Source organism: Rana temporaria, chromosome 1 (genome assembly GCF_905171775.1).
Source record: "Rana temporaria chromosome 1, aRanTem1.1, whole genome shotgun sequence".
Lineage (NCBI taxonomy): Eukaryota > Metazoa > Chordata > Amphibia > Anura > Ranidae > Rana > Rana temporaria.
In genome coordinates this window covers 140665744-140683906 of record NC_053489.1, presented here as the reverse complement: position 1 = coordinate 140683906, position 18163 = coordinate 140665744, and the positions used below count along the sequence as shown (strand labels likewise).

Here is an 18163-nt window from a genome sequence, read left to right as displayed (position 1 = left end):
AGATTCACAGACCCCAGAGAATAAGAGGGGGTTTGGACTTATTGGCATCTGGAAGCCCCCTATGTAATAAGGGGCACCCAGATATTTCCCCCCTCCCCCGAGGAACCAGTACAGAATACATTAGTACCCTTAGTAATTTCCAAAAACATAATGTAATGGTGCAACACCCACACCATGAGAAAGTACTGATCTTTCCATGATGACACACTGCCATCTCATGCTCTCTGCCCTGCACTTCCTGGCCACCAAAGCTTGGCTAAGGGTCTGGTAAAAATTCTATGAGGGACCCCAAGCCCCAAGTTGTTGTTGTTTTATTTTATGGAAAATACAATTTTTTTTCTTTTCGAAATGCTGTGGGTCCCGATGCCCGATCATGCTGACCCATTGCCCTATGGCCATATAACGGCAGATACCTTGCTAGCCAGTGTTTGTAAACCAGGCATCCTGGGTGCAATTATTAACCAAACATGGACAGGGATCTGTAATTTAGCAGTGGTTGCACTACAGCTGCAAAATGACAGATCCCAGCTGGCTGCTGTTGGTAAACAAACCAGCCCAGAGATCTGTTATTTAGCAGCAGAAGTAATGTAGATCCTTGTCAGTCATGAAAACCCACCATCTGATGATCAAACACTGGCCTCCACCCAATGATATTCACATATACCCCTCCTGATGCAAAATGACAGATCCCTGGCTGGCTGCTCTATGTAAACAAACTGTCTTGGAGTTCTGGGTGAAGTCATTAACTGAATATGGACATGATAGTTTTTGGTTGGTGATGAGCTTTAGGCTCCCCAGCTGGTTTGTGTGCAGATGCCAGCCAGGGATCTGTCATTTTGTTGTGGTAGTGCTACCACTATAAATGTCAGCTCCCCAGCTGATGTTTGTTTACGCCATACGGGGGTCCATGTGGGCAAACTGGCCATGTATGGGCAACTTGTTTGACTATTCGCCAAACTACAATTGAACTGGAGTAAACTTGTGTTCGACCCAACTTCAAAAGTTGCCCCTACTGGTGACACTCTTACCAGTAGTTAAAGTGAGGGAGTACCCTGAGCAGCCAAAAAAAAAAAAAAATGTGTTGTATTGGTTTTAAATACTCGATAACATGAGAGTGAGAAAAGTTTACTTTAATTTACTTTAAAGTTTAGAAACCTTCAGGCTCCATTCACACATGATCGTGGGCGTAATCTGCCCCGCGACGTAAATGGCTGCAAAATACGGGACACGTTTGCGATGCCATTACTTCTAATGGCACCCCCATCGTGCCAAGATTTTGCCACGACAAATTGTGCAAATAAAATCACGGTCTCTTGCCACCTAAAAGAATTCCCGGAACTTTATACGATTTCACAATCTCTGCGGAATCGCACCGTGATTAGGGTGAAGTTATGGCATTGCTAAGCATCTCGCATTTTGCAGCCCTTTGAATTTGCGGGGCAGAATCGTGACGATTCTGCACGCAATCATGTGTGATAAAATTGTAATGGCTAGATTAGATCACTTCACATTTAGAAACTGATCAAACAAATTATCTAAACATCTACCTATAGAACGTTATGCTAATGCACTGCCATGTTAATTGATAATATTGCAAGCATTACTTGTGTCAGCAAATGCCATTTGCACTTAAATGTGTTATATCATGTTAATGGAGCTGTACTGAAAATGCTGTAAATACATTTATGGTTGGAGTGCCATAACTCCAAGATATGTTGTAATCTATACACCGTGGATGTCATGTGCAAGAAAGGGTTTTAACAATATTTGAAAGCGTTGGTCACTTACATTTAGGCAAGCCACAGCCATTGATTTCTGGTGTCTTTAAAGCAAAGTTCTATCCAAAAGTGGAAGTTCCGCTTTAAGCACTCCTGACCCCCTGACATACCATATTTGGCATGTACCTAGTTTTAACAGATACCAGCTCCGACTCGGCCTGCCTAGGTGGCTCGAACGGATGTTCTCCTCTCTTCCTCGCTGTAATTTTCTGTGACACGTCACAGATCCCAGGAGATTACCCAACCAATGGGGAGGCGCTGCACGACGCAAGCACATAAAGCCGCAGGCTGTAACAAGCCGAGTGCCCACACTTGCTATGCCGGCACCTAGGGAGAGACGAGAGAGAGAGCTAGGGGTTTGGGCGGCTGCATTGCTGGACTGTGGGACAGGTAAGTGCGTGTTTAAAAAGTCACTTTTAGCTGATGACTTTTAATAAACACTAATGGCTGGAACTAGATGTTTTTTTCTTTCTTTTTTTTTATTTTTTTATTTTTTATTTTTTTTCATACGGGCTGTGGCTGCATGGAGTTTGTGAAAATCAATCCTTTACTGTTGAGAATAAATATGACATGTTGAATTAAAGATACGCTATACCTGTTTCTTAAATTTTTGCAGCCAAATTGGGATAACATTTACTCTGTTTGTTACATATGGTCATTCCCTTAGCATATTTTTAAATACTGGAGCTCCAGTCTCCCCCCAAAAAGTCAGCAGCTACAAATTCTGTAAGTGCTATTTTTTTTTAAACGGGAAACTTGCCTATCCAGAGATTCAGAGCCGATTCTTCATTGGGCTTTGGTCCAGGCGCCGGTATCTTAACTAGGGAAAACCGTTAGTGAAGTCTTGCAAATCACAGCCTATTGTTGAAATTAGGACTTTGCCGCTCCGCACAGATTTCCAAAAGTAGTTCCTGCACTACTTTCGGCAACTTCAATAAACATCTGTGCGACTTTGAAATCGTGCAAATTCAGATGAAAGCACAAGATTTCAAAGTAGTGTTCATTGTGAAGGAGGGCTCAGAGTTGGCAGGGGACAGCTACAGCTGAGATTGGAGCTGCAGTCATCTAGTGAAGTATGATTGTTTTTGTTTTTTCTAAAACCCACCACCACCCCAATACTATTTTAATGATGACTGATATAGATACTGCCTGAGTAATAAAACGTAATTTTTATTGGAAATGTAGCGCCCTGCTCCCAATGAGTGGGCGCTATGTGTTAAATTATAGTTGCCTGAGCAGTAGTTTTGGCTCGGGATGATTATTCTAAATTGTTGGTTCTGTTCAGTTCAGCTGGGTTGCACATGTTTCCCCCTTGACGGTAGGTGTCTCTGTCACTACAGGTCACGGTTGGAAAAGCAACAGGCTGGACATATTGGGTTATCTCTCTCACGGAAGAGGCTCAGGGGGTGTGTTCAACCTGCTGTGCATTCTGGGGAGGGGTACTTAAGGGACAGACGCCGTTTGGCGGGGTTCGTCTTCCGATCCCGACCTAAGGGCCCTCCTGGCCTCAGGGATGTTGAGCTGTTTTGTAGCCTTGGGGCCGGCTGGCCCGAGGCCTAGCAACTGAGTGTAGGCCCAGGAGTTTCTGGGGGCCTACTGATCAGGCATGGTTTTTCGCTCATCTATGTAAGGAAGCTGAACCAGAAGGGATTCGATTGATGGACGTACCCTGGGGAATTTACCTCACTGTGCTGCCGGTTCGGCTGAAAGCTTGTTTGAATGAAAGAAAGGGCTGGGACAGCCGCACTCCAAAAAACTTCTCCTTTTAATAAAAATGGATCACAAAATACATGCCACGGCCAAAAACAGAACAAAAAAGCTGACGCGTTTCGCACTGTGTCTCAGTGCTTATTCATAATAAGCTATGAATAAGCACTGAGACACCGTGCGAAACGCATCAGCTTTTTTGTTCTGTTTTTGGCCGTGGCATGTATTTTGTGATCCATTTTTATTAAAAGGAGAAGTTTTTTGGAGTGTGGCTGTCCCAGCCCTTTCTTTCATTCAAACCTGCATTCTGATTGCATTGCCTGCACCCTAGGTTCGGATCCTAGGAGTTTGATTCTCTGGTTCTCTTGAGCGGTTACCTCTTTTCTCATCTCGGCTGAAAGCTTCTTGGCACCGCGAGTCGTGTAACTTTTGTTGGAACTATATCGAGTGTGCAGTCAGTTACATGATCTTGTGGCAGAAGATCGTGGGAAGGCCTGATGATGCTCATCAAGTCTGTGGCAGAGACTTTGTTGAGCTTTGCACCAGCTGCTAGGCCGGTGAGAGTAGGCCTATCTGGTGGTTGCTACAATCCAGTGTGGAGCGGAGTTAATCCTCTGGATCTAACTGGTACCCATGATCCGCAAAATGAAAGTGCCTGAGTCTTTCCCTGTCCCACTACCCCTCTGTTGGAGAACTTTGTTTATAAAACCCTTGAAAGAGACTTTGTGTTGGTGCGTACATTCTTAAGGACAACCCCTGCAACGAGCGTATGGAACAGTAAGGTAATGGCAGGCCCAAATCTAAACCAGCAGCTCCTTCGGGAGTAGTGCTACATAAAAGTAAGAGGACAACATATAACTAGTACGATATTTGACCCTGCTTTTGATAAACAAACACATCGACATCTGGTTCAATGGGTGTACAGTAGTAGCAATTCTCAATGAATTATCAAGGTGCTCATCGGATATTTTGATTCTAAATATAGGTATTGCCGAAAATGTATAACAAGAAATGGTGATTGTGGAAAGTGGGATACTTTTTCTTTGGGAATAAAACTTATTAAAATTCTGTAAAGAAGCCCTCGAATTTTACGTTGACTGATGTTTTTGCCAAGTGTAAACACATTTTCCAAAAAATTCCCACCAAAAAATCGAAAAATGTAAGTACGTTTTTATAATTTGGTTTTAGGCTGCATTCATCCGTCTTGGGTCGCATTCAACCCGTACATTGCACATGGTTGCAGCATGGTGGTGTAGCAGACCATGTGCTACTATCCTGTAATTGATTGCCACATGTTACATAGTTACATAGTCAGGTTGAAAAAAGACACAAGTCCATCCAGTTCAACAAAAAAAATAAACAAACAAAATAAAAAACGCAATACAATCCCATACACCCAAATCCATACCCACAGTTGATCCAGAGGAAGGCAAAAAATCCCAGCAGAGCATGAGATCCAATTTGCTACAGCAGGGGAAAAAAATTCCTTCCTGATCCCCCGAGAGGCAATCGGATTTACATGTCATGTGATGACCACAAATACACACAATATAAACTTTCCCTTTGAGTCCCAGAATAATTGGTATCACAACCACAGGTTCTGTCTTTTCGTATCGGAATTAGGATATCTGAGTCTTTAAACACCTGCAAGTACCCAGGTACAATGTGTGGGTTCCCTATTTACATATATAGGGGTGCTTGGCAGGCCTTCATTCCAACAACTGCTGAACTGGCCACATTTTTTGAAGTTGATAAACCACACAGAAATCTAAGAGCTGGTATCTGAGACTAACATAACATTACTACTGGAAGGATATCAGCCAGCTAAAAATCAGGTACTTAAATTTAAAGCTTGTATTATAGCACCATAAATCTACTGTAGGCCTGGGGACTATTAAGTATCAGTTTTATGGAAAATGCCTGAATGTTTTGCTCAGCCTCATTTGTTAGTAAAAAGCCTTTCTTCCTCTATATATCACATAGTTTCTGTGTTAAGGAAGAGGGAAGTAAATCGGGAAATGCCACAAATACTCTCTTATCCGGAGTTATGGCGTTTTCTTCTTGACATTGACCTCGATTCCAGGCTTGTATGTTGTATTGTGAATGACATCAGCCATCCGTAAGATGAGATTTCTGGAATGTATTTATGGGTCTTCTAGTATTTACATCTTTTACAAGTAAGCCCCCTGTTCACACTGAGTAAGACTTTAAAATTGTGCTACTTCACGTGAAGTAGCATGATTTCAAAGCTGCCAGTCAGTGCGGTTTCAGGTGTGGCTTGCCTGACATCTGTGTGTCTTCATGCGTGGATGTCAGTTGAAAGTTGCACCTGAAATCTGAATAAAATATTGCACTGAAATCACAATAAAATAACGCAGGACCCTTTTTTATATCCGTGCGGCACAGCAAAGTCTGAGTCGCACTGATTTGAACAGTTACATTGCCGACAATAGGGTGCGACTTGTCATGCGATTTTTAAAGCTGTCAGATTGCATGACAAGTCACACCGGTGTGAATGGGGGCTTAAAGGGATGTTATTCAGAGCTATTAAAGGTAATAAGGTCAAAGTCCTGCCAAAGGCCAAGCACCACAGCATCTGCTGCTATTGTAAACTGGAAAGAAAATGCCCCACTGATCATGGTTTCGCATTATCACTATGGGCATGGACTTATGTGATTTTTGGACTATGCCCCACTACTCTGTGATACTATAGATCAGTGAGAATGCCTTGGTGACAATTACAAATTCTATAATTGGGCAGGTAGGTGATAGCTCCAGGGAAAGTTAGCATGGACTTCCACTTTAAAACTAAAATCCATCCACGATCTAACACTTAAAGCGGCGAGTTCACCCATTAAACTTTTTTTTCAAACAATCCCCTTAGATTGATGCTCGTTTTGTCTAGGGGAATCGGCTAGTTGTTTTAAAATATGAGCTGTACTTACCGTTTTCGAGATGCATCTTCTCCGTCGCTTCCGGGTATGGGTCTTCGGGAGCGGGCGTTCCTTCTTGATTGACAGTCTTCCGAGAGGCTTCCGACGGTCGCATCCATCGCGTCACTAGTAGCCGAAAGAAGCCGAACGTCGGTGCGGCTCTATACTGCGCCTGCGCACCGACGTTCGGCTTCTTTCGGAAAATCGTGACGCGATGGATGCGACCGTCGGAAGCCTCAATCAAAATAGGAACGCCCAGTCCCGCAGCCCATACCCGGAAGCGACGGAGAGGATGCATCTCGTAAACCGTAAGTACAGCTCATATTTTAAAACAACTAGCCGATTCCCCTAGACAAAACGAGCATCAATCTAAGGGGAAAAAGTATATTGTACGGGTGAACCTCCGCTTTAACCCATCTACCCTGTAAAGAAAAAAATCACTATACATACCTTTTTCTGTACGTGATACGACCCAATTTTACGCTGAACTGTCAGCTGCAGTTTTACTTTGTAGGCGGATGCAGAGGACACATCCGACAAAGGAAGCCCCATAGTGGCGCTATGGGTGACGTTGCTTCCCATTAATTTCACAGCCGTTGTCGGCCGTGTCCTCTGCAAAGCTTCTGCTGCTAGAGATCGGGTAGGATCGCCTTTAAAAAAGGTATGTATACCGATTTCTTTTCTACAGGGTTAGATAGGTTAGTGTTAGATTGTGGATGTCTGTAGACACAGGGATTTTAGTTCTAGCATGGACTTCCGCTTTAAACCAGTGAATGATGGCTCCAGGGAGAAGTATAATTCTAATAATGAAGTAAAGCTGGATAGACATGAAGTTAAATTTGGCCAGTTCAACAGGAACCAGTCGGAATTTCAATCTATGTATACGGCTGCTTCCAATCATGAGAAGTAAATCTATTGGTTGACTTTTCCTAATGAACAGGACTGCTGGAAAATGTATATTTCATTGGTACTGCAACAAATGAGCTGAAGCACTGATTTGTGTATTCTGACTTCTGGGAGATGGAGTATCCCCACTGTCAGAATGACACCAGGACAGGGTGGATTTGATTTAAATCATGATATAAATTGCTAGTAAAAAGGCTTGATTTTTAAATCATAATTTTTACAGAGCAACAGTCTTCTCTGTCCCGCAGCGGCTCCTCCTCCGACCCACTGTTGACTCACCGACACTCCCATTCACTTTAACCACTTCACATCCGCAGGCCGTATGTATATGTGTGTGTGTGTGTGTATGTATATATATATATATATATATATATATATATATATATATATATATATATATATATATATATATATATATATATATATATATATATATATATATATATATATATATATATATACACATCCTGGGATTTGTGGTGGTATATCTGAATGATGGGTACATGCATCATTCTGATATTGCCGGTTTCAGCCGGCGATTCCCTACACCATAAGAATGATCATAGTGGCTGTTCCGCCGCTTGATCATTCTTACGGGCGGCGAAAGGGGACGTCCCCCCGCCGCCCTCCGGTGCTTCTACCGATTCACCTTGCGGTGATTCAGTGAAGGGATCCGCCGACCCCGGATGTTGATCATAGAGATTTCCGGCGGACCAGATGGTCGCGAGAGTCTCTGTGATCGTCGGGCATGATGTTATGACGTCACGCCTGGCCTCTGCATTCAAAAAAACGTCGCCGCTTCGGCTAGGTGACTTTTTTTTTTTTTATTATTTTAGGCTTCCTAGCCTAGAGGTGAGATATGGGGTCTTATTGACCTCATATCTCACTGTTGAGATGACCGATCATGTCATATTCCTATTTCAAGGGAGATTTACATTCCTTGTAATAGGAATAAAAGTGACATATTTTGACACTTAAAAAAAAAAAAAAAATGAAATAAAAGTAAAAATAAGTTTTTTTTTTTTTTTTAAGTGTCCGAGGCTGAGGATGAGAAGGCATCCGTGATAGGCTGAACACTAAACAGAGGCTCTGCTGGGAAAATTAGTGTTCGGCCAATCACGGAACACTCGGGAGGCGCTCTCTTTTTAATAATGGATGGCCGCCGGTGAGTCAGATTAACCCTGCACATGCCGAGAGCTACTGCCGAGGAGCACTGCATCTGGATGACCGTGGGGGACACAGGCTTGTATAGGCTACCTACGGGGGGGGGGGGGGTTCAGTCTATATGTCACGGGGGTCAGTCTGGGGGGGGTCATTCTGTATGTCGCAAGGGGGGTCAGTCTGTATGTCAAGGGGGGTCAGTCTGTATGTCATGGGGGGGAGGGGTCACACTGTATGTCATGGGGGGGGGGTGGTCAGACTGTATGTCATGGGGGGGTGGTCAGACTGTATATCGCAAGGGAGGTCAGTCTGTATGTCATGGGGGGGGGGTCAGACTGTATGTCGCAAGGGGGGTCAGTCTGTATGTCACGGGGGGGGGGGGGGTCAGTCTGTATGTCGCAAGGGGGGTCAGTCTGTATGTCACGGGGGGGCAGTCACTAACTCAATTACTTTTTCGGACAAGTAATTTGTAACTGTAACTAATTACTTTTTACTTTTTTTAAAGGAAGATGAGCAATACTGGTAACCAGTAATAAAAAATATAAAGCGTCGCCTATGGGGATTTTTAAGTACCAAAGTTTGGTGCCATTTCACGAGCGTGTGCAATTTTAAAGCGTGACATGTTAGGTATCTATTTACTCGGCGTAACTTCATCTTTCACATTATGCAAAAGAACTTTACTGTTTTGTTTTTTTAAAGCATGAAACAGTTTTTTCCAAAAAAAATGCCCAAATACCGTGCAAGATAAAAAGTAGCAATGACTGTCATTGTATTCTCTAGGGTCTTTGCTAAAAAAAACCATATATAATGTTTGGGGGTTCTATGTAATTCTCTAGCAAAAAAAATAGTTTTTTTACATGTAGGAGCGAAGTGTCAGAATTGGCCCGGATGTGAAGTGGTTAATGGAACGGCTGGTGATGCGGCAGTGACACAACAAGGTGAGGGACGTGGTGGCAACAGGTGAGTGCATGCCCACTAACGGGTGCTGCCATGATGGATCTGAAATGACAGGTGAAAAATTAAAATAAGGTGGGGTGGTGGCGCTGCCCTACCTATAAACTAGTCCAAACCATGAGGTGGGTACAAGGACCCTAAAGGGTAAAAATAGGTGATAGTGGAGATATCGGTTGTCTATAATGCTATATAGAAGCAAGTGCATAAAATGTGCAAAGTGGCAATCAAACATAAACAAACACAAATGTGAAATAAAAACCACAAGCTGTGCTGGCACCGACAGCTGTCAGTTAGCCTGTGCAACCTCAAAAGTGTATATTGGGTGCAATCCACACAATGAATATAATAATGTTTATATAGAAAAAATATATGTGTGTACAAAACATAAACACGTGAATAGTCCCATCAATTATAAAAAATTATAAGTGTAGATGCGATGAAAAAAACTTTTCTCCAGGGGAAAAAATAATAATAATAAAAAATATATTAAATATTAAAAAGTCATATAAGAATGGAGAAACTGTCCAAAGGTAGAGGTGGTTCAACCGGTGCTGTTAAAGGTGCACCTAAAAGGTGAGTGATCAGATATGCAATGGTGAGGTTCCACGCAGTGGTCACGGTGCTCCCCCTCCTGGGTCCCCACTCACCAGAGGCACTAACCCCTGCAGGGGTAAAGTGCACATAGTTTTAGCCTCCTACAGCTCCTCTGCTCTGCTTAGGACCTCCTTCACTTCCCTGATGGTGGAGGGAGATCTAAGGAAACAGCACGGTATTGGAAGCCCACAGGAGAAGGAGAATGATCCGCAAGCTCCAGCCGGACGACAACCAGTGATACACTCATATGTCAGGTCCGGATGTGCAGTTGTGAGACGGTAGAGGGAATAGTCGGGTCCCCGGCTGGTGTAGTGACTGTTCCTGTGTGCGCTCCCCGCCCGTGTCTGGCCTGACATATGAGTGTATCACTGGTTGTCGTCCGGCTGGAGCTTGCGGATCATTCTCCTTCTCCTGTGGGCTTCCAATACCGTGCTGTTTCCTTAGATCTCCCTCCACCATCAGGGAAGTGAAGGAGGTCCTAAGCAGAGCAGAGGAGCTGTAGGAGGCTAAAACTACGTGCACTTTACCCCTGCAGGGGTTAGTGCCTCTGGTGAGTGGGGACCCAGGAGGGGGAGCACCGTGACCACTGCGTGGAACCTCACCATTGCATATCTGATCACTCACCTTTTAGGTGCACCTTTAACAGCACCGGTTGAACCACCTCTACCTTTGGACAGTTTCTCCATTCTTATATGACTTTTTAATATTTAATATATTTTTTATTATTATTATTTTTTCCCCTGGAGAAAAGTTTTTTTCATCGCATCTACACTTATATATAATTTTTTATAATTGATGGGACTATTCACGTGTTTATGTTTTGTACACACATATATTTTTTCTATATCAACATTATTATATTCATTGTGTGGATTGCACCCAATATACACTTTTGAGGTTGCACAGGCTAACTGACAGCTGTCGGTGCCAGCACAGCTTGTGGTTTTTATTTCACATTTGTGTTTGTTTATGTTTGATTGCCACTTTGCACATTTTATGCACTTGCTTCTATATAGCATTATAGACAACTGATATCTCCACTATCACCTATTTTTACCCTTTAGGGTCCTTGTACCCACCTCATGGTTTGGACTAGTTTATAGGTAGGGCAGCGCCACCACCCCACCTTATTTTAATTTTTTACCTGTATCTCCTTTGGGGATCCATTTTGGGGGGCTGCAGCCCGCTACTCATTGATTCATTACTCTCCTAGTGATTTATTTACATGTTATATTATATCCAATTACCCTAGCGTAGTGCTCTATTGTTATTTGTTTAGCCTTGGTTGGCCCTAAGCGCGGTTTCATTTCTTTCTGAAATGACAGGTGCTCTTTAAATGTAAGGACTCATCCTTGCTGGTAGTTAAAATCTTTTAAAATTTGCAAATAAAATGAAGGTTTCCTATTAGAATAATAAGCTGTCAGGTTGGTAAAACGGATATCCAAACTGATTTTAGGTTGGAGAACTATTCAAATTATTTTATTTAATTAAAAAAATATTATATTACATAGTCTTGTACTTGCTTAAAGCTGAGGTCCCGCCAAAAATAAATAAATATTAAAAGCCAGCAGCTACAAATGCTGCAGCTGCTGACTTTTAATAAATGGACACTTACCTGTCCAGCACGCCCGTAATGTCAGCAGCAGAAGACGATCAATCGCTCGTCTCTCTGCTGCCCCCGCTGCCATCCTCCGTGAGGTAATCAGGAAGTAAAGCCTTGCGGCTTCACTGCCCGGTTCCCTACTGCGCATGCGCGAGTAGCGCGGCTTGGTCCCAGCTGTCTCCTGGGACCAGTGTGTTTCCCAGAGGGGGGGGGGGAGAGACAGGAAGTGGAGTGACTCCCTCCCGTTGCAGTCTCTCCCAGAAGTGAGTGCAAATACCTGTATTATACAGGTATCTGCACCCCCTCCCTCCTGAAAGGTGCTAAATGTGACACCGGAGGGGGGGGGGGGGCGAGTTAAATTTTTGGGTGGAAGTCTGCTTTAAATCTCAATGTCTAGTAACTGAAGTGCATAACCAAGTTCTTTTGTTTGTTTTTTCAAAAGATATTGTAACTAAATATATCAGCTGGGTCCACATGAAAAACATCAAACACAGTCCTTTCATCACAGCACGTCTTCTGAGCTATCAAGCCTTGCATTTTGCACGCATACCTGCTTTACCCATAGGTAGAGGAACTTTCCCAAATTGGGTCTCTCTTACAGCCTGCTGCCAATTTGCAGATGTATAAAGCGCTTCAAGTGTTTCATGTGCAGAAAGATCACAAGGTTTATACGCTTCTTAGATTTCCCTTTTCATTTTTCCTGCTTGCCCTTCCTCCTCACACTTGGAGTCTGGTACAGATGCATTTCTCTTCAAACAATCATACAGTTTGTAGTGTGCATAGATTTGCCAAACAATGTGATAAAGGAATATTCCCGAACTTTATTTCATATCTTGATTACTGTGAATCTGTGTGAATGCATCAATGCAGTGAATTTTATCTCGGCTTGCAGAGCTTGGATTCATTGAATGAGTTTACCAAAATTGGAATCGTTGCAGAATATACAGCCTCATGCTACATAACTAAGCTCAATTTCATGATAAATAAACTAAATTGTTAATGTATCTTAAATAGAAAACTATCTTTTTGAGAGATTTTTACTCCAAAAGCATTTTAGTAAAATACATTTATTTAAAAAAAAAATCAGATTTAAAAAAAAAAAAAAACATTGATTTTTATCCACCCTGCACATGGAGGATTCCCACATCGAATGTGTGGCTGGGGCAATTGGTTCATTTTTTTTTCTTGTTAAGCTGACCGACTGAACAAAAAAAACAGACCCATTAAGGGGGAACTTAGAAGAATAATCAGAAGGATGCACAGAGCACTTTTATATCGCTATAATGTCTGCTTTGTTAGCTTTAAAGTCTCTAGATTTTGAGAAAGCAGTAGTATGAATTTTAAGGTGTATTTTTAAATTCAGGGACATATAATTTACCTCCTGTCAGTCATTTCAGGCTGAAAAGAGTCTGACTGCAATGTCCTTCGTTTCATTTACAGCATAGGAAGTGAGCTGTGTCATATAATCTCTTAGACAACCTCATCTCTATTTACATTGGTAGACATCCCTGTAAATATTATCCATGTCTATATAAACCGTTGTGTGCTTTAAGTTTATTGGCTAGTGAAATGAATGGCAGGTTACTTTATACAAAAAGCTACTACGGTTAGACATAAATGCCTATGTTTTTATTAAAGAAAACAGGTCATGAAAAAATATGGAGACGGACATTACTGAATTCTCCTTCTGAAAATGTTAGTTCTCTGGCTGTCATCTAAAAGTTCCAGCAGTTTAACTCAGGGGTCATCAATGCGGGCCGTGGCCTGTTTGCAGCTGGGCCGTGAAGGCTACACTGCCTGATGTGCTGCGGCGGAGCGCGCAGAGAGATGACATCTCCCATCGCCCGCATCACTGCTGTGCCGTGCTCACAATGGGGCCTCTATATTGAGGCGAGCGAGAAGAGAGATGACATCATCTCCCATCTCCTGCCCACATCACTGCTGTGCCGTGACACTCTGGCACATTCTGCATTATGGTGAGTTGAACTATTTCATTGTATATTACAATGTAATAATGGAAACAATGCGTTTCAATCATCCTGACACCATATCAATCATTGTGCCGGGATGATTGAAGCGCTAACACCAGCCATTGCCCGTGAAAAGGCGCATATACCCCCCCCCCCATGCCTTGGTACTATTTTCTTCAACAACGCCGGTCCCCGGTGCCAAAAAGGTTGGGGACCACTGGTTTAACTGATCAAGAAAAATGATTGCTGATCAGGACCTCAGACTCTGTTTGCTGCATGGTTTCTCCAGGTCAGCAACTCAAAGTACAGTGGAACCTCAGATTATGAGCATAATTCGTTCCAGGAGAATGCTCGTAATCCAAAGTACTCGCATATCAAAGCGAGTTTCCCCATAGAAGTCGATGGAAACTAAAATATTTTGTTCTGCATTGACTTCAATGGCATGCAATACCACATGTGGCCAGAGGTGGGGCGGGGGGCTGGAGAGCTTAGGAAACACTTGGAAAGGCCCGAGGACAGCTTGGCTGAACTTGGAAAACCTCAGGCTTGGGAACTGAGTATTTGAGGTTTCCGAGCATTTCCGAATGGCTTGGCTCCGGCCCCACCACCTCAGGCAAAAAGCGGTACTGCACACCGAATTGGCTTAAATCCTGCTTGTATTGCGAGACAACACTTGCAAACCGAGTCAAAATTTATGTGCGAGTGGAGGGCACAGGTGTCCCTCGCACAGTGCTCGTATTGTGAAACGCTCGTTAACTGAGTTACTCCCAATCCGCGGTTCCACTGTATTGAAGTCGGAGGAAATCTTGCTATTCTAACCCCCATGTTCTTCCCAGCACAGGTTCCTCTAAGGCAGACTTTGCCTCAGATATTTCCTGCATATTAATCATGGATATGTGTACATATGTCACTATACTGGGTGTTTAGCCCTGATGCATGGAGCCCCAGGCTGTGAGTCTGGGGGCTGGATGGTAAAAATGGCTGTACAGATGATTAGGGCAGCATGCAGCCAAGGATTAATGTCTGGAAAGCTAGAATCTGCTTCCCAAGCATTTATCACTGGGCGTATAATGCCCTAAACGTCTGTACAGACTGAGTTTGATGGGCTGCTGGCAGTGGGACTGGACAGGACACCTGTGCCCTCCTCTCACACATAAATGTCTGAGCCACATGCAATGAGGCTAAAATGCCCAGCGTGTATGAGACCTAATGTTTGAATATGTTTATCTCAATAAGATCACAATACACTTGGCAATGCAAATTGGCCATTTTAGTAATCCATCAGACCCCCCATCTGCCACCCTGACTTGCTAGGGTATACATTTATCCAAATCCCATTACTACTCTTCCTCCCCCCCCCCCCAACAAAAAAAAAATCTTCCAGCTGCAGTGTATTCACATGAACTTTAATGGCATCCCAGTCTTAGTCCCCAGGGTCCATTATTGAGTTGGCCCGCCCTTTGCATCTATAACCGCTTCCACTCTTCAGGAAGGGAAACTGCCCACAAGGTTTAGGAGTGTGTCTATGGGAATGTTTGATTCTTCCTGGGAGTGCATTTGTGAGGCCAGGCACTGATGTGGATGAGAAGGCCTGGCTTGCAGTCTCTGCTCGAATTGATCCCAAAGGGGTTCTAGCTGGTTGAGGTCAGGACTCTGTGCAGGCCAGTCAAGTTTCTCCACCCCAAACTCACTCATCCATGTCTTTATGGACCTTACTTTGTGAACTGGTTCAAATTATTTGGTGGAGGTGGGATTATGGTGTGGGATTGTTTTTCAGGGGTTGGTTCCAGTGAAAGAAACTCTTAAGGCGTTGGCATACCAAGATATTTTGGACATTTTCATTCTCCCAATTTTATGGGAACAGTTTGGGGATGACCCCTTCCTGTTCCAACATGACTGCACACCAGTGCACGCAAGGTTGATGAAAAATCTGGATGATTCAATCTGGGGTGAAGGAACTTGGCTGGCCTGCCTGGTTCTGACTTCAATCCAATAAACCATCTTTTTTGATGAATTATATCGGAGACTGTGAGCCAGGCCTTCTCATTCATATCCATGGCTGACCTCACAAATGCGCTTCTGGAAGAATGATCAAGCATTCCCATAGACACACTCCTAAACCTTGTGGACAGCCTTCCCAGATGAGTTGAAGCTGTTATAGCTGCAAAGGCTGGGCCGACTCAATATTGGTCTCAATGGACTAAGACTGAGACGCCATTAAAAGGGTTGTAAACCCTTGTGGTTTTTCACTTACTGCACTCTATGCATTAAGATGAAAAACCTCCTGTAGTTCTGCAGCCCCCAGTGCCCCCTTTTTACTTACCTGAACCCTGTTTTCTTCTTCCCGGGGACAAGCACATCAGCTCTAGCTGGTGTCTCGTGTCCTGATTGGATAGATTGATAGCAGCGGAGCCTTCAGCTCCTGATGCTGTCAATATAATACAATGACGCGGGCGCTGAGAGGTGGGGCTGAGTCCTGCTTTCTGTGTCAATAGACGCAGAAGAAGAACTCGGGAGCGTGCCCGCATGGGTGTCCCATAGGAGAGTTTCTCTATACATATACGTTTTCTAAATCAATACAACATCATGCCACATTAAACTTTCAAGTTTTGTGTGTGTGTGTGTGTGTGTGTGTGTATGTATGTATATGTGTGTATATATCTCTATATCTATATACTTTTTTTTTTTATTGGCACAAAGGGTGAGGTTTACGTTGCATAAGAAGCGTTTTTGGAGCTAATGGCTGCTCTGGTAAAATCTTAATTTCTCACACTTGGTAACCAATTGTGCATTGGTTATATACATACGCTCATGTTACTACTTGTACTTTGATTTTTTTGTTTATAAAATTTAATGAAAAGAGTTCTATGAATTGAAGAAAAGTCATCTCTCTATTCATAGAGTGCTTTTCATTGAGAGAAGTGACAGGTTTTATGAATGAAGGGAGGGCAAGGTCCCAGTAGCTCATAGTAACCCCATGAGTATAAGGGGCACTTATCATTCAATATATGTATCGTTCTTTGTGCCGATTAGAAAAAAAAACGATGTCCCGGTTCACACTTGTGCGAGTTGATACCGAATGTGATGCGTTAAACAAAAACTAGATTCGCATGTCATCTAAAAAGTAATTGTTTTTAATGATGGTCATTTGCACCAATGCATTGCGATTCCTCTCCGAATGCGATGCAATGAAAAAGGGTTCTTGTGCGAGTTTAGAGCGTTGCGAATTTAGTCTCCATAGACATGAATGTAAATCGTTCTGGAATCGCATTGATGGTTCACATATGTGCGAATTCCACCACACTATTCTCCACAAAAACCAGGAAGTACACAGGAATTATTATTTTTTTTTCTTTTAACATTGTGATTCCCTTGGCTAGAGACATTAATCGCAGCTATGTCCCACTCCTGAAATTCGCGTTACAATTGCGGTAAAAACGTGGTAAATTTGCACCTCCAGAATGGACTGAACAAATTCAGAACGCAGCAGTGTGAATTGGCACTGAAGTTTGGATTTTAAAGGGGTGGTTCCCCTAAAAATAAACTTTTGACATTGCATTTGCTATAATAATTACAATTAGAATCGGCTGGTTTTATGTAAAAAATACCTCCGTACGTAGCGTTTGGTATATTCATTCCCACCGCCACTTCCGGGTACGATGCTGGCGGTGGGCGTTCCTTATTGATGGACAGGCATCCGACCGACGCATCCATCGCGTCACGAGATGCCGAAAGAAGCCGAACGTCGGTGCGCATGCGCCGTATAGAGCCGCACCGACATTCGGCTTCTTTCGGCATCTCGTGACGCGATGGATGCGTCGGTCGGATGCCTGTCCATCAATTAGGAACGCCCACCGCCAGCATCGTACCCGGAAGTGGCGGTGGGAACGAATATACCAAATGCTACGTACGGAGGTATTTTTTACATAAAACCAGCCGATTCTAATTGTAATTATTATAGCAAATGCAATGTCAAAAGTTTATTTTTAGGGGAACCACCGCTTTAATGATGCATTTATACAGTCTTGTTTAGTTTCTCACAAATAAAAAATAAATAAAAAATCTAGACTTTGAAATCTGTCGATCAACTAAAACCATGTGGGTGTCCTAAGTGTTTACGTTTTTGTTAGGTATTCTGTTCCCTCGAGCAGCTGTCACGTTTTTATAAGGGGTAGGAGCATGCCTGTGAGTCGGATCTAGATCTTTCCCACAACAGATCAGCATGGTGTGGCGTAGCACTGACTGGCAGCGTACGTTACTCATTATGCCGGGCTGTCCTGTGAGGTTATGCTGGAGTTACAAAGATGCTGGGTGGGACTACTCAGATTTCCTTTTAGGAAGTTGGCTGCAGGGGTGGCTCAGTGTTTAAATTAGATTGCTTCCTCCAGGATTTCTCAGACTCCAGTGTGTAGTGAGGGAGCCAGCTCAACACAATGTGTTCGAAGACTTGCTATTTTTATTGAGATGTGCATGGCGTTGGAGCGTCTTGAGGTTACCTGATCCTTCCACAGAAATTCACAGACTGAAGGAGGTATTCAGACCTACATGAAGCCCAAG

General features: G+C 43.3%; 1 protein-coding gene across 3 annotated transcripts in view; it reads left to right on the top strand.

The window, feature by feature from the left end:
* Positions 1 to 18163, top strand: part of MCC (MCC regulator of WNT signaling pathway) — a 415517-nt gene that overhangs the window by 175372 nt on the left and 221982 nt on the right. The window contains exon 1 of one of the 3 annotated variants that reach the window (XM_040343595.1): positions 17665 to 18163. The exons of the other annotated variants lie outside the window; for them this stretch is intronic. Coding sequence (XP_040199529.1) covers positions 18152 to 18163 — 12 coding nt within the window. The 5' untranslated portion in view covers positions 17665 to 18151. Of the gene's footprint in view, positions 1 to 17664 lie in introns of those variants that run through there. 3 annotated transcript variants of the gene reach the window in all.